Source organism: Sebastes umbrosus, chromosome 12 (genome assembly GCF_015220745.1).
Source record: "Sebastes umbrosus isolate fSebUmb1 chromosome 12, fSebUmb1.pri, whole genome shotgun sequence".
Classification (NCBI taxonomy): Eukaryota; Metazoa; Chordata; class Actinopteri; order Perciformes; family Sebastidae; genus Sebastes; species Sebastes umbrosus.
This window is the reverse complement of record NC_051280.1, coordinates 12,930,850-12,947,681: the sequence shown is the minus strand read 5'-3', so window position 1 is coordinate 12,947,681 and position 16,832 is coordinate 12,930,850. Positions and strand designations below refer to the sequence as shown.

The 16,832-nt window shown below is 37.6% G+C and overlaps 2 protein-coding genes across 3 annotated transcripts; both read left to right on the top strand.

The window, feature by feature from the left end:
- Positions 1-1,414: 1,414 nt before the first annotated feature.
- ftr67 (finTRIM family, member 67) lies at positions 1,415-7,289 on the top strand. Of its 2 annotated transcripts, none has more exons than XM_037788071.1 (7): positions 1,415-2,149; positions 3,610-3,705; positions 3,863-4,096; positions 5,096-5,255; positions 5,340-5,441; positions 5,903-6,001; positions 6,845-7,289. In XM_037788071.1, exons 1-7 carry the CDS (start codon positions 1,541-1,543, stop codon positions 6,910-6,912), a joined length of 1,368 nt encoding a protein of 455 aa, XP_037643999.1. In that variant the 5' UTR covers positions 1,415-1,540; the 3' UTR covers positions 6,913-7,289. The 2 variants fall into 2 exon arrangements, with proteins under 2 accessions (XP_037643999.1, XP_037643998.1); XM_037788070.1 differs by having other exon boundaries at positions 1,417-2,149; positions 5,340-5,444.
- A 480-nt stretch (positions 7,290-7,769) lies between these two features.
- LOC119499052 (tripartite motif-containing protein 16-like) lies at positions 7,770-14,062 on the top strand. The gene is made up of 6 exons (XM_037788237.1): positions 7,770-8,366; positions 10,039-10,125; positions 10,211-10,444; positions 11,046-11,205; positions 13,496-13,888; positions 14,031-14,062. The coding sequence occupies exons 1-6, from the start codon at positions 7,770-7,772 to the stop codon at positions 14,060-14,062; spliced, it is 1,503 nt and encodes a 500-aa protein (XP_037644165.1).
- The last annotated feature ends 2,770 nt before the right edge of the window (positions 14,063-16,832 follow it).

The window sequence follows — 16,832 nt, the reverse complement described above, 5'->3', positions numbered from 1 at the left end:
GCTCCTTCAGCGACAGGCTGCTCCACCCAAAGTGTGTGAAGGAACGCTATCACAGGTCATTCCTTCCTGCAGCTGTCAGACTCCACAACCAGCACTGCTCCCAGTAGACCACAACCAGCACTGCTGCCAATAGACCACAACCAGCACTGCTCCCAGTAGACCACTTACGCTTACACACACAAAAACTGACAATAACTGTCTGATAATATCATTATCATTATTACTACTAAGGTGTAATTCATACTGTGCAATATTTTCAGGTGGAATTTAATTTCATTCTCATTGTGCAATATCATTTTCCACTTGTGCAATTTTGTTAATAGTCTGTTTATTGTCAATACTGTATATACTGCTCCTATTTTTATACTTCCTTCTATTTAAATGGTTCATATTTTGTTACATTTTGTTTAGCTCTTTTAGCTGATGCATCTTGTTTTTTGCACTATCCCCTTTGCTGCTGTACACTGCAAATTTCCCCACTGCGGGACTAATAACGGAATATTTTATCTTATCTTATCGATGCATATAGATGCAATAAAGTCTTATCTTTAATAATAATAATACATCATAATTTATTTGTTGATGACATAACATTTCAAACCTTCTTGTAATGTGTACAGATCCGGACTAATGTGGTCTTGGTTGCGAAAAACATGTGAAATTGCCATTTCTTCATGTTTTTTAAAAGTAAAATAACCCAGTTTCACTAATCTAATCTAGTCCAATATTAAACCAAAAGAGCTGCATTACTTGTTGATCTAGACCTGGTCTAAAACATAAAAGGACAACAGAAATTAAACAAAACCAACATAAAATAATAAATAAATAAAAAAACACAATAAAAAATAAATAAATAATAATAAAAAAAGACCACGACAGAGTATGACAATTATTTCACTTAAAAGCTTTAAAAATATTGCATACATTCATTGTTTTCATTGCTTTTTTGTTATGTGAGGAAGAAATTGTTGACAGATATAATTCCAGATACTGTCATTTAAAAAAAAAAAAAAAAGATTAAATCCCCTGCTTCCGTTTCCGGTGACGCCTCTGCTCTGACCACGCCCCCTACGTTTCACTTCCTGTAAACAAAGCAGCAGCTCTCTGTCAGAATATCTTTAAAGTTTTCAGGTGAAATTATTGTCATACTCTCTCGTGGTCTTTTTGTATTATTATTTATTTACTTTTTTTTTTTATTGTGTTTTTTTTTTTTTAATTTTATTTTATGTTGGTTTTGTTTCATTTCTGTTGTCCTTTTTTTGTTTGGCACAGCTCTTTGTTTATATTTTCGCTATGCTTCTTTTGTATGCAAATGTTTTAAATGTTTTCTGCTGTTACTATGGATACTGTCATTTTTAAATAAAAAAAATAAAAAAGATTAAATCCCCTGCTTCCGTTTCCGGTGACGCCTCTGCTGTGACCACGCCCCCCTACGTTTCACTTCCTGTAAACAAAGCAGCAGCTCTCTGTCAGCTGGATTCCTGTTGTGTGTTTTCACTCTAAATCTAATCCAACGCCAAACTTCAGCGTGTTTTCGACGATGGCTCAAGCCGGAGTGGTTCTGGACAAGGACCAGCTGAACTGCTCGGTGTGTCTGGACGTGCTGCGGGACCCTGTGACGATCCCCTGCGGACACAGCTACTGCTCGGGCTGCATCAATAACTACTGGGACCAGGACGACTACCTGGGCATCTTCGTGTGTCCGCAGTGCAGACACAGCTTCAACCCGAGGCCGGTGCTCAACAGGAACACCATGCTGGCCGACGTGGTGGAGAAATTCAAGAAGACTGGACTCCAAGAAGTCCCCACGACGACGCCGACGTCTGTGAGCCAAAGCTTCGCTGAGGCCGACGACGTGTGCTGCGACGTGTGCACCGGGAGGAAACACAAAGCTGTGAAGTCCTGTCTGGTGTGTCTGGCCTCCTACTGCGACGTCCACCTGCAGCCACACTACGAGTCCGCTGCCTTCAAGAAACACAAGCTGGTGTCGGCCTCCAAGAAGCTCCAGGAGACGATCTGCGGTCGACACGACAAGCTGCTGGAGGTGTACTGCCGCACCGACAAGCAGTGCATCTGCTACCTGTGTCTGACGGACGAACACAAGGGCCACGACACGGTGCTGATTGAGGCCGAGATGCAGCAGAAGCAGGTAATCGATTCAATCAAATCATCTTGATTGATTCAAGATAAGGCTGGTGGTCTAGGCTGGTATATAGACCTGGTCTGATGTGATCTACATGGTGTAAACGCAAATACAAATTACAAATTGCTTAAAGGCTTCACAACTTTTTTGTATTATATTTCAGGAAATAAACATATTCAATATAAATATATGGACAAACAGAAATTCACAGCAACACACACAAATATACATTTGTTCCACATTAAATAAAATAAATAAAACAAGTACAATACATTAAAAATACCCAAAGTATAATGTTTTAATATCTGCAAAATCTCTGTCTTGGTTGCGGAAAAAAATGTGAAATTGCCTTTTTTCCCCTGTTTTTAAAAGTAAAATAACCCATTTTCACTAATCTAATCTAGTCCAATATTAAACCAAAAGACTGCATTACTTGTTGATCTAGACCTGGTGTGATGTGATCTACATGGTGTAAAAGCTGTGAGATGTCTTTTACTTCTGTTTTTACAAATTCCTTAAAGGCTTCACAACTTTTTTTGTATTTAATCCTAAACAGTTAGATCAAGGTCTGTTTTTTAGGAAATGAACATATTCAATATAAGTATATATGGACAAACAGAAATTCACAGCAACACACACAAATATATATTGGTTCCACATTAAATAAAACAACTACAATACATTAAAATACCCAAAGTATAATGTTTTGATATCTGCAAAATAAATACAATTTCAAACCTTCTCGTAATGTGTACAGATCTGGACTAATGTGGTCTTGGTTGCGGAAAAAAACTGTGAAATTGCCATTTCTTCCTGTTTTTAAAAGTAAAATAACCCAGTTTTTCCATAATCTAATCTAGTCCAATATTAAACCAAAAGACTGCATTACTTGTTGACCTGGTCTGATGTGGTCAGCATGGAGAAAAGGGTACAAAATGCAGTTTTTCCTGTTTTAACAAATTACTTAAAGGTTTCACAAACTGGATTATCTAGAGTGTCCATGATAATCAAATCTAAAATTGAAATGTCTAAATAGATTCCTTTTTTTAATCTAATGTGTCTAAAGTCTGATATGGTCGAGGCCAAGTTTTTTCCTGCCACTGTCGCATAAGAATGCAAGCTCTTTGGGGGTCTCTTGTTGGGTCTCTCTAAATTATAGAGTATAGGTCTGGACCTGCTCTATATGAAAAGCGTCTTAAAATAACTTCTGTTATGATTTGACACTGAATTGAATATGGTCTTGATGGAGATAAAGCAATGAAATCTACTTTCTATTTTCATAAACGGAGTAAAGGCTTCGCAAATCTGGCAAGATATTTTAAACAGTCTCTAGAGAACAATATAATGAATCCAGTAGTCGTTGTATTTGCAAAATCCAGCACGTAGTAATGGAACCATAAAGATGCTGAGATCTCCATGAAGTGAAGAGGGACTTTGATTTCATTTTTCATAATATTTTTCCTCAGAGGCAGATTGGTGACATGAAGCAGAGCTCTCAGCTGAGAATTCATGAAAGGGAAAAGGAAGCCCAGGAGATCAGACAAGCCATTTTCTCTCTCACTGTAAGTGGCAACATCCGGCTCGGTCTGATATATAAATACAGTAGATCGCTACATAGATGCTAAAAATATGTCTCACCTCTTCCAGAGTTGTGTGAACAGTTCATAATTAGACAATTTAGACAATGCCTGCTGTATGTTGCTTTGTGTCTCCCTCCAGCGCTCTGCTCGGGCAGCAGCCGAGGAGACCGACGCTGTCTTTACCGAACTGATTCGGTCGATCGAGCTGAAGCGTTTCGAGGTGAGAGAGCTGATCAAAGCCCAGGAAAAGACCGCCGTCAGTCAGGCCGAGCAGCTGCTGGAGAAGATGCAGAAGGAGATCGCTGAGCTCAAAAAGAACGAGGCTGAACTGGACAAACTTTCCCACACTGAGGACCATGTCCGTTTCCTTCAGGTAACAACGCCCAGATTGTAGTGGAAAGGGAGAATAGAGAAAGCTCAACACTATACATAAAAAAAACCAAATGGGAATCAGCTAAAGAAATTTCAGACGAAGAATGGTAAAAAATGTGTTTGACACAAAGTTTGTTTGGCAGAATCTGACTAGGTTCTTTTTATATATATATATATATATATAATAAAACACCATCAAATAAACAATTTTTTGCATATTGAGTACTTTTGATACTTAAAGGGACTGTTTGTAACTTCTTACACGTATAAATCTACCGGGTCGGGATCCCATGCGCACTCGCGTGTGGCCGGAGTCTCTGCTCCTCTGCCTGCTTGCCTCACTCACACACCGCGCGAGTTCTCGCACCACCTCTAGACGTGAACGCGCGCTCACTACACACTGCAGAAGAGTTAGTTTAGCTCTGAGAATATCTAGTGAATGTACAGTGGACGTTTGTGCAGAAATAACTGCTGCAGCTCCTCCAGACCAACAGTGGTTTCCCGTGTCTTGTGAAGTGACGGGGCTCCGCAGCAAGAAACGTTATCGTTTCTGACCGGGTGCCGGAGGGAGACACCGGCACCCGGTCGGAGACGCTAATGTTTCTCTTCCTGCTTCAGCCCCGGAGGCTGAGGCAGGAAAAGCCAACACTAGGATCAGCACTGATTTATGGAGAGACCTTTGTCTGGTCAGCTAACATTACTGCCAAGCAGCTGAAATATAGAGTGATATTGTGGTTTTAGCTGACGTGTGTCGCCTCACTGTTTTGAGCGATGCTCGTTCGTGTCTATTAAGAGCGAGCAAGCGCGAGCCCGATGCTGACTTTCGTTGACTTAACGGCCACAGGTGTCATTGTTAACAAGCAATTCTGAAAGTTACAAATAGTTCCTTTAAGGTATATTTTGCTAACAATACTTTTCCACCACTGGACACTAAATGGGCTGATTTTTTTCTCAGATTTCCAACACCTCAAACTCTCTGCCTCTGTTTTTGTTATTCCAGAGTTGTCAATCTCTCCACGCTCCACCTGTTCTGTCAGCTTTGCCTCCGGTCACCATTGACCCCAACCTCACCTTCGGCCCGGTGATGACAGCTGTGTCCGATTTTAAAGGACTGTTGCAGGAGGTCTGCCAGGGAGGATCTGTCAGCATCTACGAGAGAGGTTATTAGATACAAAGGGGTTATCATCAAATTTGTGTTTTTATCCGATACAAATTATTCTGTCAACTCTGTTTCTCTTTTGCAGTGAGAGATATAGTGATTGTAGGTCCTCCAAATCCTGATGTACAGCTGGACACAACACAGCCCAGTGATGGTGAATCAGCTGTACAAATGGAGGCAACACTCGGTAGTGAGTCTATAAACCTGTTCATGCTTGTCTTCAGAATATGATTTGGATGAGTCAGTCACAAAATTACAGCTTTTAAGATAGGTGGTAAAACACCCCAAAACTTTTGATAATCAAAGATGCATTTATCAACTAGAATTGACAAAATTGTGATATGAATATCAATAAATTCATGCACTTGGTAGATGATTCTAAGTTGTATCATCCGCACTGCTTTATATTGATATTTGTTCATACTTTGATTACATTCTATGTGATAAAAAGGTCTTAAATGTAACTCTGTTTGTGCATCCCATCCTAACCACATTATTATAGAGCACAAACACCTTACCCAACTTGTTTGTTTATAATAGAGTTTGTTGAGTCTGCTCAAGTGGATGGATGACAGTGCCGCAGATTCTTACAGTTTGGACAGCTGAGACTCTGCAGTGTTACAGTGTTTGTTCTCTTTGTTCCTGCAGTGTGCCCTCGACCTGGCCTGGACCAAAGACTTGTGGGCCCTCTCAACCCTTTCCTCCCTCCTGGAACTGCTGTGCCCACCTTTGCCTTCTCACCTTTCGGTAAATAGAGCTATTATCAAAATGTTTTATATATATCAGCATTAAAAATTGTGCGGAGCCGATTTTACACGAGAAAACCAAATGCAAATCGTATCAAAAATGTTACAATTTTAGTGACTGAAAGAAAGAAACATAAATCCTGCAGTGGTGGAAGAAGTATTGAGATCTTTTACTTCAATAAAAGTTGCAATATCACACTATGAAAATACTCCTTTACACTTTACTTGTACAGACATACAAGTTTTATACAGAAGTATTAGCGGTAAGGCTGCGTTCACACCAGATCAGGCATTGCGGCGATTTACCACATGATTATGCAGGGGTGTGGGAGAGTCACTTTAATGGCCCATTGACTACACAACAGTTAATGTCTTCTGTTCCTTCATGGCTGGGTTGTACAGCTCTGGATCGCCGGTCACATGATTGGTCACCGCAGTGTGACATCGGGTTGCATTTCTCCAAAAGTTGATTCTGTTTCGACTTGGGTGGATTCAAAATAAAAAGACATTTGAAAGGGAGGACTGGCATTTTCACCGCACCGTCTGATCTGATGTGAATGCAGCCTGAATGTACTTAAAGTATCAAAAGTAAAAGTACTCATGAGGCCACAGAATGAACCCTGTCAGAGTGTTATATTATATTACTGGACTATAATTTCTGATGTGTAACTAAGAAAGTAGCATTTTAATATTATAGCTGGTTTAGGTGGAGATCATTTTAGCTACTTTACAGTACCAGTATGCTACAGATCACGTCCAGGAACATATTTGTGATTTGATTTGTGAGCGTTTTTTTATCGCCTCAGGGTGCTGTAGACTACTAATCCCTGTTCTGTCTGCTCAGGCTCCAAACTCTCCACAGGATCCAGACAGAGGCACCTTCAGCGACGCGCTCACCCAAGGAGGAAATAGACTCGTAGTGGACATCATAATCAACATTTCACACGCACCTACACGGTTCTGAATGTCTTTATACCTCAGTGCTCTTCTCTCACACATCTGTACTGACACTGAATTGTACATTTTATAATTCATCTTTTGGTATTAATTTAATAGTATTTTCACCAATCAGATGCATCTTGTATTATAGTGCAGGTAGAAAAGAGTATTTAGAACCACAGAACATACATAGACAATGCATTTACTTAAAGTATAAAGCAGCATGAAGAAGGACTGACTCACTACATCTTTTTTTTTTTTCATTATTTGAAAGGAAATGCCTTGAAACTTAGTAACGTTTTAGGTTGTGTTTTTTTTTAAACAAGTTTATGCTTTTTTAAATATTTTAACTAAAACTTCTAATAATAATTTTGATTTACAGACATGTGTAATAATATATTGTGATTTGTGACATTAAAAAAGGAAAACACTTGTACAAACAAAAAGGCTTTTTAAATGGTGGTGTTTATTTGCATGGAGGCTGGTTTTACATTTCATAGTGCTTTGAACAAATATGGTCACTATGGTTTCTGGTGTAGAAGTGGAATAACCGGTTGATCGTGTGCACACACACAAAGTGCAGTGCTTTTGTGTCAAATATTTGTGTCAAATAACATTAGTGCATCTAAAATGAACTCATCTACGTGGGGAGAGGTGGTTCAATAGAAGGGTTGTTCTTTTATTTGGGACAGCCTATTATTAGCTGGCTCTCTGGCTGTGATTGGACGCTTCCTGGTGCAGGTGCAGCAGGTGAAACCTGATCCTGTTATCAGCACACCTGTGAAGCTACGCCCATCTTTTGTCCAGTTTCTGTTCAGAGTGAGGAGGAAATGGCAGCAACAACTATTTCTATTGAAGAAGACCAGTTTTCTTGTTCAGTGTGTCTGGAGGTTTTGAGAGACCCGGTTACGATCCCCTGTGGACACAGCTACTGTTTGGACTGCATTGATGACTACTGGAACAGGGCCAAGCAGAAAGGCCAGTACAGCTGCCCACAGTGCCGGCAGGTGTTTAACCCGAGACCTAAGCTGAGTAGAAACACAGTTCTTGGGGAAGTGGTGGAGAAGTTTCAACGATCTGGAGTTCAAGCTGCAGCTCAAAACTTGGCCAAAAAACCCGAGGAGGTGATAAAATGCAGCGTTTGCACGGTGCGTAAAAGCAAAGCTGTTAAATCGTGCCTGGTGTGCTCCGAGTCTTACTGCGCGGCTCACGTGAAAGTCCACGAGGAACGCTTTCACGGGAAGAGCCAGCACAAGTTGATCCCAGCTGCGGATCAGCCCAGAGAGAAGTTACTGTGCCCACATCACGACAAAGCACTGAGGCTGTACTGTCGCACCGACCAGCAGTGTGTGTGCTCCCAGTGCGTTAAAGAGAGACACAAGGGCCATGACACAGTCCCCGTGTTCGAGGAGAGAGCAACACAACAGGTGAGTTTCATTATTTTCATGAGGCAGTAATGAATCATTCATTTAAATTGTGTGGGCGTTTGCTTTGCAGTCAGATATACTTAGATTATTACTTACTTTTTATTTTAGGATTTTAAAATAGGTACATTATTTAAGTTTGTGCACCAATATCCAGACAGAGGATTTATCTGAAAGTATGTATTTGATTTTTTTTTTTAAAGGGTAGGCTACTCAGCCTGTGATATTTTCTTTTCAGTGAAGAGTTTTGTTAAGTCTGATAAAATAACATTGATTACATCATTATGACATCACAAGGGTTATTTTAGCTGTGGTATTGACAGAGGTGTAAGAAGTATTCAAATAGTTTACTTAAGTGAAATTATAAAATACCACAGTGTAACTAAAAGTCCTGCATTCAAAATCTTATTTAAGTAAAAGTACTAAGTATAGGCTACAGAATCACCCATTTCAGAAGACCTATTATATTACTGGATTATGATTATAGATACATTAATGTGTTCATCAAAACATGTATTTGTATTATTTATTTATTTTTTCCACTCACAATGTTTTGTTTGGTTACGATTGCCCAGAAGTCTTTATAGATATTTAAATCAATATCCTCACAAACACTAACCACACACACACACACACACACACACACACACTTGTCTTTTTTTATATATTTACTGTATTGTTATTGTTGTTATTATGTATATCTTGTCCTAATTGTTTATCACTATTATGTAGTCATATTATTTATTTATATTAACCTTGTCTCTAGGTGGAGGCTCCAGATAAGCCCAGTGTTTTTTTTGCCTCTTCCTGCACTGTATATTATTCATTTATTTTTTTATGTTATGTTGTATAGTCTTAAATTGTGCAAAAAAAACATCAATGCTGCAGCTGCTAAAGGTGGAGCTAATTTTAATTTATGGATAGCTTGTGATTTTCACCTTGGATCAATTGTCTTATCTCAACCGATCATAAAACATTATTATAATTCATTTATTGATTTAAACTTTGTATTATTAATTTTAAACTGCAAAGTAACTAGCAACTTAAATTATTAAAAAAAAAAAGTAGTGGAGTAAGAAGTAGGCTACAATATGTCCCTCTGAAATGTAGTAAAAGTATAAAGTAGCAGAAAATGGCAATACTCAAGTAAAGTACTAGTACCTCAAAATTGTACTTAAGTGCAGTTCTTGAGAAAATGTTCTTAGATATTTTCCACCACTGGGGATTGATGATAGAGATGAGAAGTTCCCATAATGCTCTAGGGGATGTAAACAGGAAGTATTATGATGTCATGCATTCAGTGAGTTATATGCATGGTTAGCTGTGGGTTACACATTTTTTTAGTCTTTTTTTTCATTCATTTTGGCAAATTATTATTATTTTATTTATATATATAAAAACACTAAAGGATCCGTCTTTTATAGCCTGGTGTGAAGGCCTTAACATTTCAAATATTAACTGGGGGATGTAAAATGTGCCCTTGTCCTGCAGCCATATCTTGTGCCCTGATGTTACTGTGTCAAAAGTTAAGGTTGATAGACCAAAGGCCTTCCAGTGCAATCTAATCCTTTGATTGTAAAATCAAAAAAGTTGAAAGTCAACTGTGGGGGGGAAAAAATGACTGAGCAGCCTGGGGGACTGCGTTGTGCGATATTCATCTTTTTTATTCTCTTAGAAAAAACTCCAAGAAGCCTCTTTGAAGTCTGTGCAGAAATTGAAGGACACTGAGAAGGAACTTAGATATGTTGTCCGATACATCAAGGTGAGTGCATTTTAAATATAGGAGCTTTACGTATGCTGTTGACATACTGCCTCCACTAAAAACAGAAAACGTTTCTCCTCCACAGCACTCCACAGAAGCAGCGGTGGAGGAGAGTGAGAGGATTTTCTCCAAGCTGATCCGCTCCATAGAGAAACAAAGCAGTGAGGTGAAGGAGGTGATGAGAATCCAGGAGAGAGCAGCTGTCAGTCAGGCTGAGGAGCTGCTGGAGAAGATGCAGAGGGAGACCGTTGAGCTCAGGAGGACCGATGCTGAGCTGGAGAAGATTTCTCGCACTGAGGACCACGTCAACTTCTTTCAGGTTTGGAGCAAAACATAACTCGGTGATGTGGGAAAAGGTCTCTCCAACCATGTATTTATCACAGTGGTGGAAGTAACTAAGTACATTTACTCAATTTTTTTAGGTACCTACTAGGGTATTGCCATTTTCTGCTACTTTATACTTCTACTCCACTACAATTCAGAGCCAAACATTGTATTTTTCATTCCACTACATTTTATTGAGAACTTAAATTGCTGGTTACTTTCCAGATTCAGATTAATAATATAAAAATATAATCAACAAATAAATAAGGTTATATTAATAAAACTTAATTAATCCCTTGGGAAGTCCACAAGCTACCCAACAGTATATAAAGTAATCTATATAAAATATACATAAATAAATTGAAATGATCCCTACCTTTACCAGCTGCAACATTAAAATGATGTACACATTAATGCATCAATAAAAACATAATCTCAAGCATTGATTATTGCAAAACTTGGCTACAGACTGTATACACTGTACTACATGTTTTCAGGCTTTTAACCAGAACTAAAAGGTGTGACCTTTGTCAGGGTTGTTGCCTTTTGCATTTAAATACTGTCCTCTAATTTGGCTGTGTTGCATGTCACTGCAGAAGTGCAAGTCTCTTCATTTCCCTACAAAGACTGTGGAGATGCCCAGCACTGATGCACTTCAATATAGTATGTATAAAACCATGAGAGGAGCCCTGGCTGATCTCAGAGGCAGTCTGGATGAAACACTTGAAAGAGAATTCAACAGGATCTCTGATAAAGGTATGATGTCTCTTTTACACATGATTACCATAAATGTGATTATTTTGTGAACAGTAAATACTCACTATTTGCTTTTCTGCATTTCCAAGTAATTTCACTGAAGGAAACCAACAATCAAAGTACATCTGAAAAGACTAAAGGTAAGTGAGTTTCTTAAGTGGTTACACTGACTAAACCCCTCCCCTGAACAGCGATTGTCCAATCACAGTGTAAGACCAGATTGTTTCACGAGTAGCCAGTTTACAAGCTAATTTGAAACCAATAAAAAGCGAAATCATCGTCAGACGATAGCCAGTGGGTTCTCAGATTGCATTTCTGCCGATACGTTCTGCCTCTTTTGCTCACCACGCGGACTGTTTACCCGCATTCAACCAACCACAGCCTGCTCGAACGTGATTGTTCAATACTACTCGGACTACAAGCGGAAACCAGAACGCTTCTGGTACCAAAACCTTTTGTTGCCTACAGATTCAACATGAATGCAGAATCTGTTTATAGAGATTATGGCAAGTAACTATGGAACGGAAGGTCTGTAAATACAAGGAATGGATTATTTTAGCACGATGTCTTGTATGTAGTCAGTAAGGGCACATTTAAGATCTCTTTTACAAGATTTCAGATTTAAAATGAGTCTGCTTGACACCATTAAAAAGACAACCCGACTCTGCGGTCAAGCCAGCTTTTGTGTACTCTGTCTGAAGTCAAACCCTGACCTATAGATCACTGAAAATTTGCCACCGTTGCCTTTGTCATAGGTGGAATTTGCTTGATGGTCAAAGGTCAAAGTCACTGTGACCTCACAAAACATGTCATTGACCATAACTCAAGAATGCACAATGCCAGTTTCACACAATTGTCTAATAGGATAAAATGATGAAGTGATGACATTTTGGACAGACATGGATGTAATCTAATTAATCCAGTTAACTAATTCTAGTTAACTAATTCTAGTTAACTGGATGTGTGCCTTGCCAGAAAGGGAAGGTTTAAAGGAACAATATGAAATATAGTTACTGCATTAAATCATAAAATAACCATGATATGTCATCAGAGATTAAGGAAACATACTAAATTGAAATACTGGTTTCTCTGACAACAATGCTACAGCCAGTATGTTCTCCTTTTGAAAATTTCCATTCCGGTCCGGAACGTCTTTTTGTATTTTTGGCCTGTGTGAATCGCGTCCACTGCCCATTTCAACACCCTGTGTTGCCACTTGTGAAACAAATCGGCAAACACACTGTGCTGCAGCCATAGAAGCAAGCACACAAACTGGATCAACGGAGATAATGTTGGATTCTACCTGACCTAAAAAGCCTCGGGATCTTTCTAAAAAGCTGCATGACTTGATGGATTTGCAGGGCTTAGCTAACTGTCAGTTGAGTTTCTGTCAATAAGAGACACATGAAGTGGGAGGAGTCGCTGGTTCCTCAAGTGTTCTGTACATTCTGTAACCATTTCTGTTTTCCCATTTCAATTTCATCTTTACATAATATCCTCAACTTAACATAGAAACACAGGACTCAACCAGACAATGTAACGATCCTGTGGGTTTATGTTATGGCCACCAGTTTTAATTATTTCGACTTTGTTTCTGAGAAATCATGTTTTGTGAGTTATTTTAGCATGGCAGAGTGGTCTAAAAACTACAAAACCCATCAGCCTTGGCCACTGTTGCCATGGAGAAGACTGTTAGCAAATTCAAAACGACTTTGTCATTACAGCTGAGACCAAAAGACGGCATATAGTTGCTGAATTCATCCACAATTGACCCAGAATTTAAACGCTGAAATGCACCTTTGGAGTTGTAGTTAATGTCTACCTTTTTTAAGTTTTTACGTACACAGGCTTGTACCTTCAATTTTTTTGTGAATGGGAGAACCAGATATTTCTGAAGGAATGTGAAATCTTTAATACTGATGATTTAACCAGAAGTGTTAATGCTGATCCAAACAGCAGAAGTGCTCCTACTGTGAGTCATGTAACATTGTCTATAGGAAAAAGAGTGTACATTTGACTTCTGGAACCAGGAACCATCCGACATAGCACCTCCCACTCCAATACTTTATTTTCTTGTATTTAATTTTTTTTTTTAAATTAATGTGTTATCCCCTACATCTGTCTAACAGCAAAAGACACTGACATACCATATAACTCAGAACCGAAGACAAGAGCTGATTTTCTACAATGTGAGTACAATTATTTTATAAACCCTAAGTAACATCCATCTTTATGAAAACCAATGACCAGTATTGTTATTAGTCTGACAATGTGCATCTACTGTGTCCAGATCACAAAGATATAATCCTAGACCCGAACACAGCCAACCCTTATCTAAGCCTCTCTGAAAGTCGAAGAGCAGTGACCACACGGTCGGAGCCACAGCCCTACCCAGACCACCCACATCGCTTCTCCAGCTGGGCCCAGGTGCTGTGCAGAGCTGGGATGGCTGGACGCTGCTACTGGGAGGTAGAGTGGGCTGGTAATGGAGGGGTTTCCATCGGCGTCTGCTACAAAAACATGGGCAGGAGTGGAGGAGGGAGCGACTGCAAGCTTGGACATAACTCCAAATCCTGGAGCCTGGACTGCTCTCATTTGGCCTGTTCATTTCAGCACAACAAGGAGAGTGTAACCGTCGCCGCCACCTGCTGCACCAGAATAGGAGTGTATCTGGACTTTAGGGGTGGGACTTTGTCTTTCTATAATGTTTCTGATGCAGTGGTTTTACTCCATAAAGTCAAGACTACATTCACCCAGCCTGTATACCCAGGGTTTTGGGTGGGTTTGAGCTCTTCTTTGAGGCTGTGCTCTCTTTAAATATACAGATGAGTGCACTCCATCAACAGTTCTCAAGTAACCTTGCAAGTATGGGTTTCAACATATTTACGTTTGGTTGGGAATTATAATGAAATTCAGACAGATGTTTGTCATTTTAATAACTGTGCAACCCAAAAGCCCCAGCAGCACTTTGGTGGAGCAGGTAAACAACTGGTGGAGCTTAGGTCTTATTGAAGGCAGCAACATCTACTCTCTGGATCTGAAAAGGAAGAAACGTACAATAAGTCAAGGTGTATATTTATTTGAGCGTATTTATCTTATATAGTGATTTATTGCATGAAATCCATTTTATTTTAAATTTGTAATTTGTACATCAAAGCTATTTTATGAAATTAATAATAAAGCATTTAATATCAGAAACACATCAACAGACTACGAATATTTTTTATACTTCAAGGATGTAATTCCCCCTCAACATTTAGAGAGAAAGCTTTGCTATTTTCTGGAATAATATATACTGTACATACTATACTATGACATTTTTAAAGAAAATTTTCTGGCATACCATAGTATGACTTTTTATGACCTATTATAATGTGACTTATTATCGACATACTACATTATGACTATTTTGACATAGTATACTATGATTTTTTTTAATTTATTTTTTTATGATCTACTTTTTCATGACATTTTTATGGCATACTCCGACATTTTTTCAACATACTATACTGTGACTTTTTTCTTTTTTTTTACCAAAAAAAAACCATATTGTATGCCATAAAAAAGTCATAGTATAGTATGTTGAAAAAATGTCATAGTAAAGTATGTTGGAAAAAAAATAATATAGTATGACGGAAAAAATGTCAATATAGTATGTTGAAAAACAATTTAAAAAGTCAATAGTATAGTACGTTGTAAAAAAAGTGCTTAGACTCGGGTGTCTGTACAAATTAACTTCAGTATCTCCCAAACATCCACAGAAGACACCTGGACAGCTCTGAAGCTCTGAGGCAGGCTGCGGCAAATCCACCGGTCAAAAAGTCTGCAGACTGTCAGATATTATTCTGACAACATAGCATAATGCTAATTTCCTTTTGTGTTCATCTTTTTTTTTCCTCGACTGTTGTCAGGCTTCCTAGGGGCCTCCCCGTCCGTCCAAGTTACACTGGGATGGTATACTTCTGTTGATGTGAAGGTCAATCATCTGGCTAACTGGCTGAAGAAGTTCCAAGCTTTTCAGACGTATACAGTATGTTACATATTTAACTTTGTTTCTACAGCATTTCACTGAAATGACGGAACAGCAGTTATACTTTATGTAACAAAACCAGTAAGTACTGGTGGTTTTAAGCCCAGATGTGTAGGTTCTGTGGTGGAATAGACTCTAACTAAGTTAATTTACTGTAAGTATTGTACTTAAGAACAAACCCTAACCCAGGTGCTTAAACTTTGAGTAGTTCGTGCCACTTATGTGGCAAAAAAAAAAAAAAATCATAGTATAGTATGTTGAAAACATAAAAAAGTAATGGTAGAGTATGTCTAATTTTTTTTTTAAAGTTATAGTATAGTATTTTGAAAAAAAAGTCAGAATATAATATGTCGAAAAAATAATAAAGTAATAATATGGTATGTCGAAAAAATAAAAAAAGCCATAGAATAGTATGACGAAAAAGTCATAGTATAGTATGTCGACAAAAAGTAATAATATAGTATGTCAAAATTATTTTTTAAGTCATACTATAGTATTTCGAAAAAAAGTCATACTATAGTATGTATAAAAGTCATAGTATGGTATATCGAAAAAATAAGTCTAGTATGTCAGTGTAGTATGTTGAAAAAAAAAAAAAAGTCATTATTGTATGTCAAAAAAAAAGTCAGAGTATATGTTGAAAAAAAGTCATAGTATAGTATGTCGAGAAAAAGCCATAACATAGTATGTCGAAAGAAAGTCATAGCAAAGTACGTCGAAAAAGGTATAGTATGTCGACATTTTAAAAAAAAGTCAAGAGTATGTCGAAAAAAGTAACAGTATAGTATGTAAAAAAAGTCACAGTATAGTCTGTCGAAAAATTTTAGAAAGTAGTATTATAGTATGTCAAAAAATAAAGTAATATTATAGTATGTCGAAAAAATAAGTCATACTATAGTAAGGCGAAAAAAAAGTTATAGTATAGTATGTTGAAAAATAAAAAAAGTCATAGTATAGTATGTCGAAAAAAATAGTCACAGTATAGTATGTCGAGAAAAAGTTATACTGTAGTATACTATGTCAAAAAAAAATTCAGTAGTCTGTCGAAAATTTTTAAAAAGTCATAGTAAAGTATGTCGAAAAAAAGTAATTGTATAGAATGTCAAAAAATAGTCATATTATAGTATGTCAAGTCATAGTACGTAAATTTTTTTAAAGTCATAGTATAACATGTTGAAAAAAAGTCATAGTATAGTATGTCAATTTTAAAAAAAAGTCATACTATAGTATGTCGAAAAAAAGTTAGTGTAGTATACTGTCGAAAAATAAAAAGTCATAGCATAGTATGTCGAAAAAGTCATAGTATATTATGCCGAAAAAAAATAAAAAAATTAGTATAGTATGTTAAAAAAAAAACTCAAAGTATGTCGAAAAAATACATAAGTTACAGTATATGTCAAAAACATTTTACAGTCATAATAAAGTATGTTGAAAAATCTTTAAAAATCATATTATAGTATGTCAGAAAATTCATAAGATAGTATGTTGAAAAAAAAACTTCATATTATATGACAAAAAGATTTTAAAAAGTCATGTTGAAAAAAAGTCATCGTATGGTATGTCAAAAAAATAAAAAAGCCATAGTATAGTTTGTCGA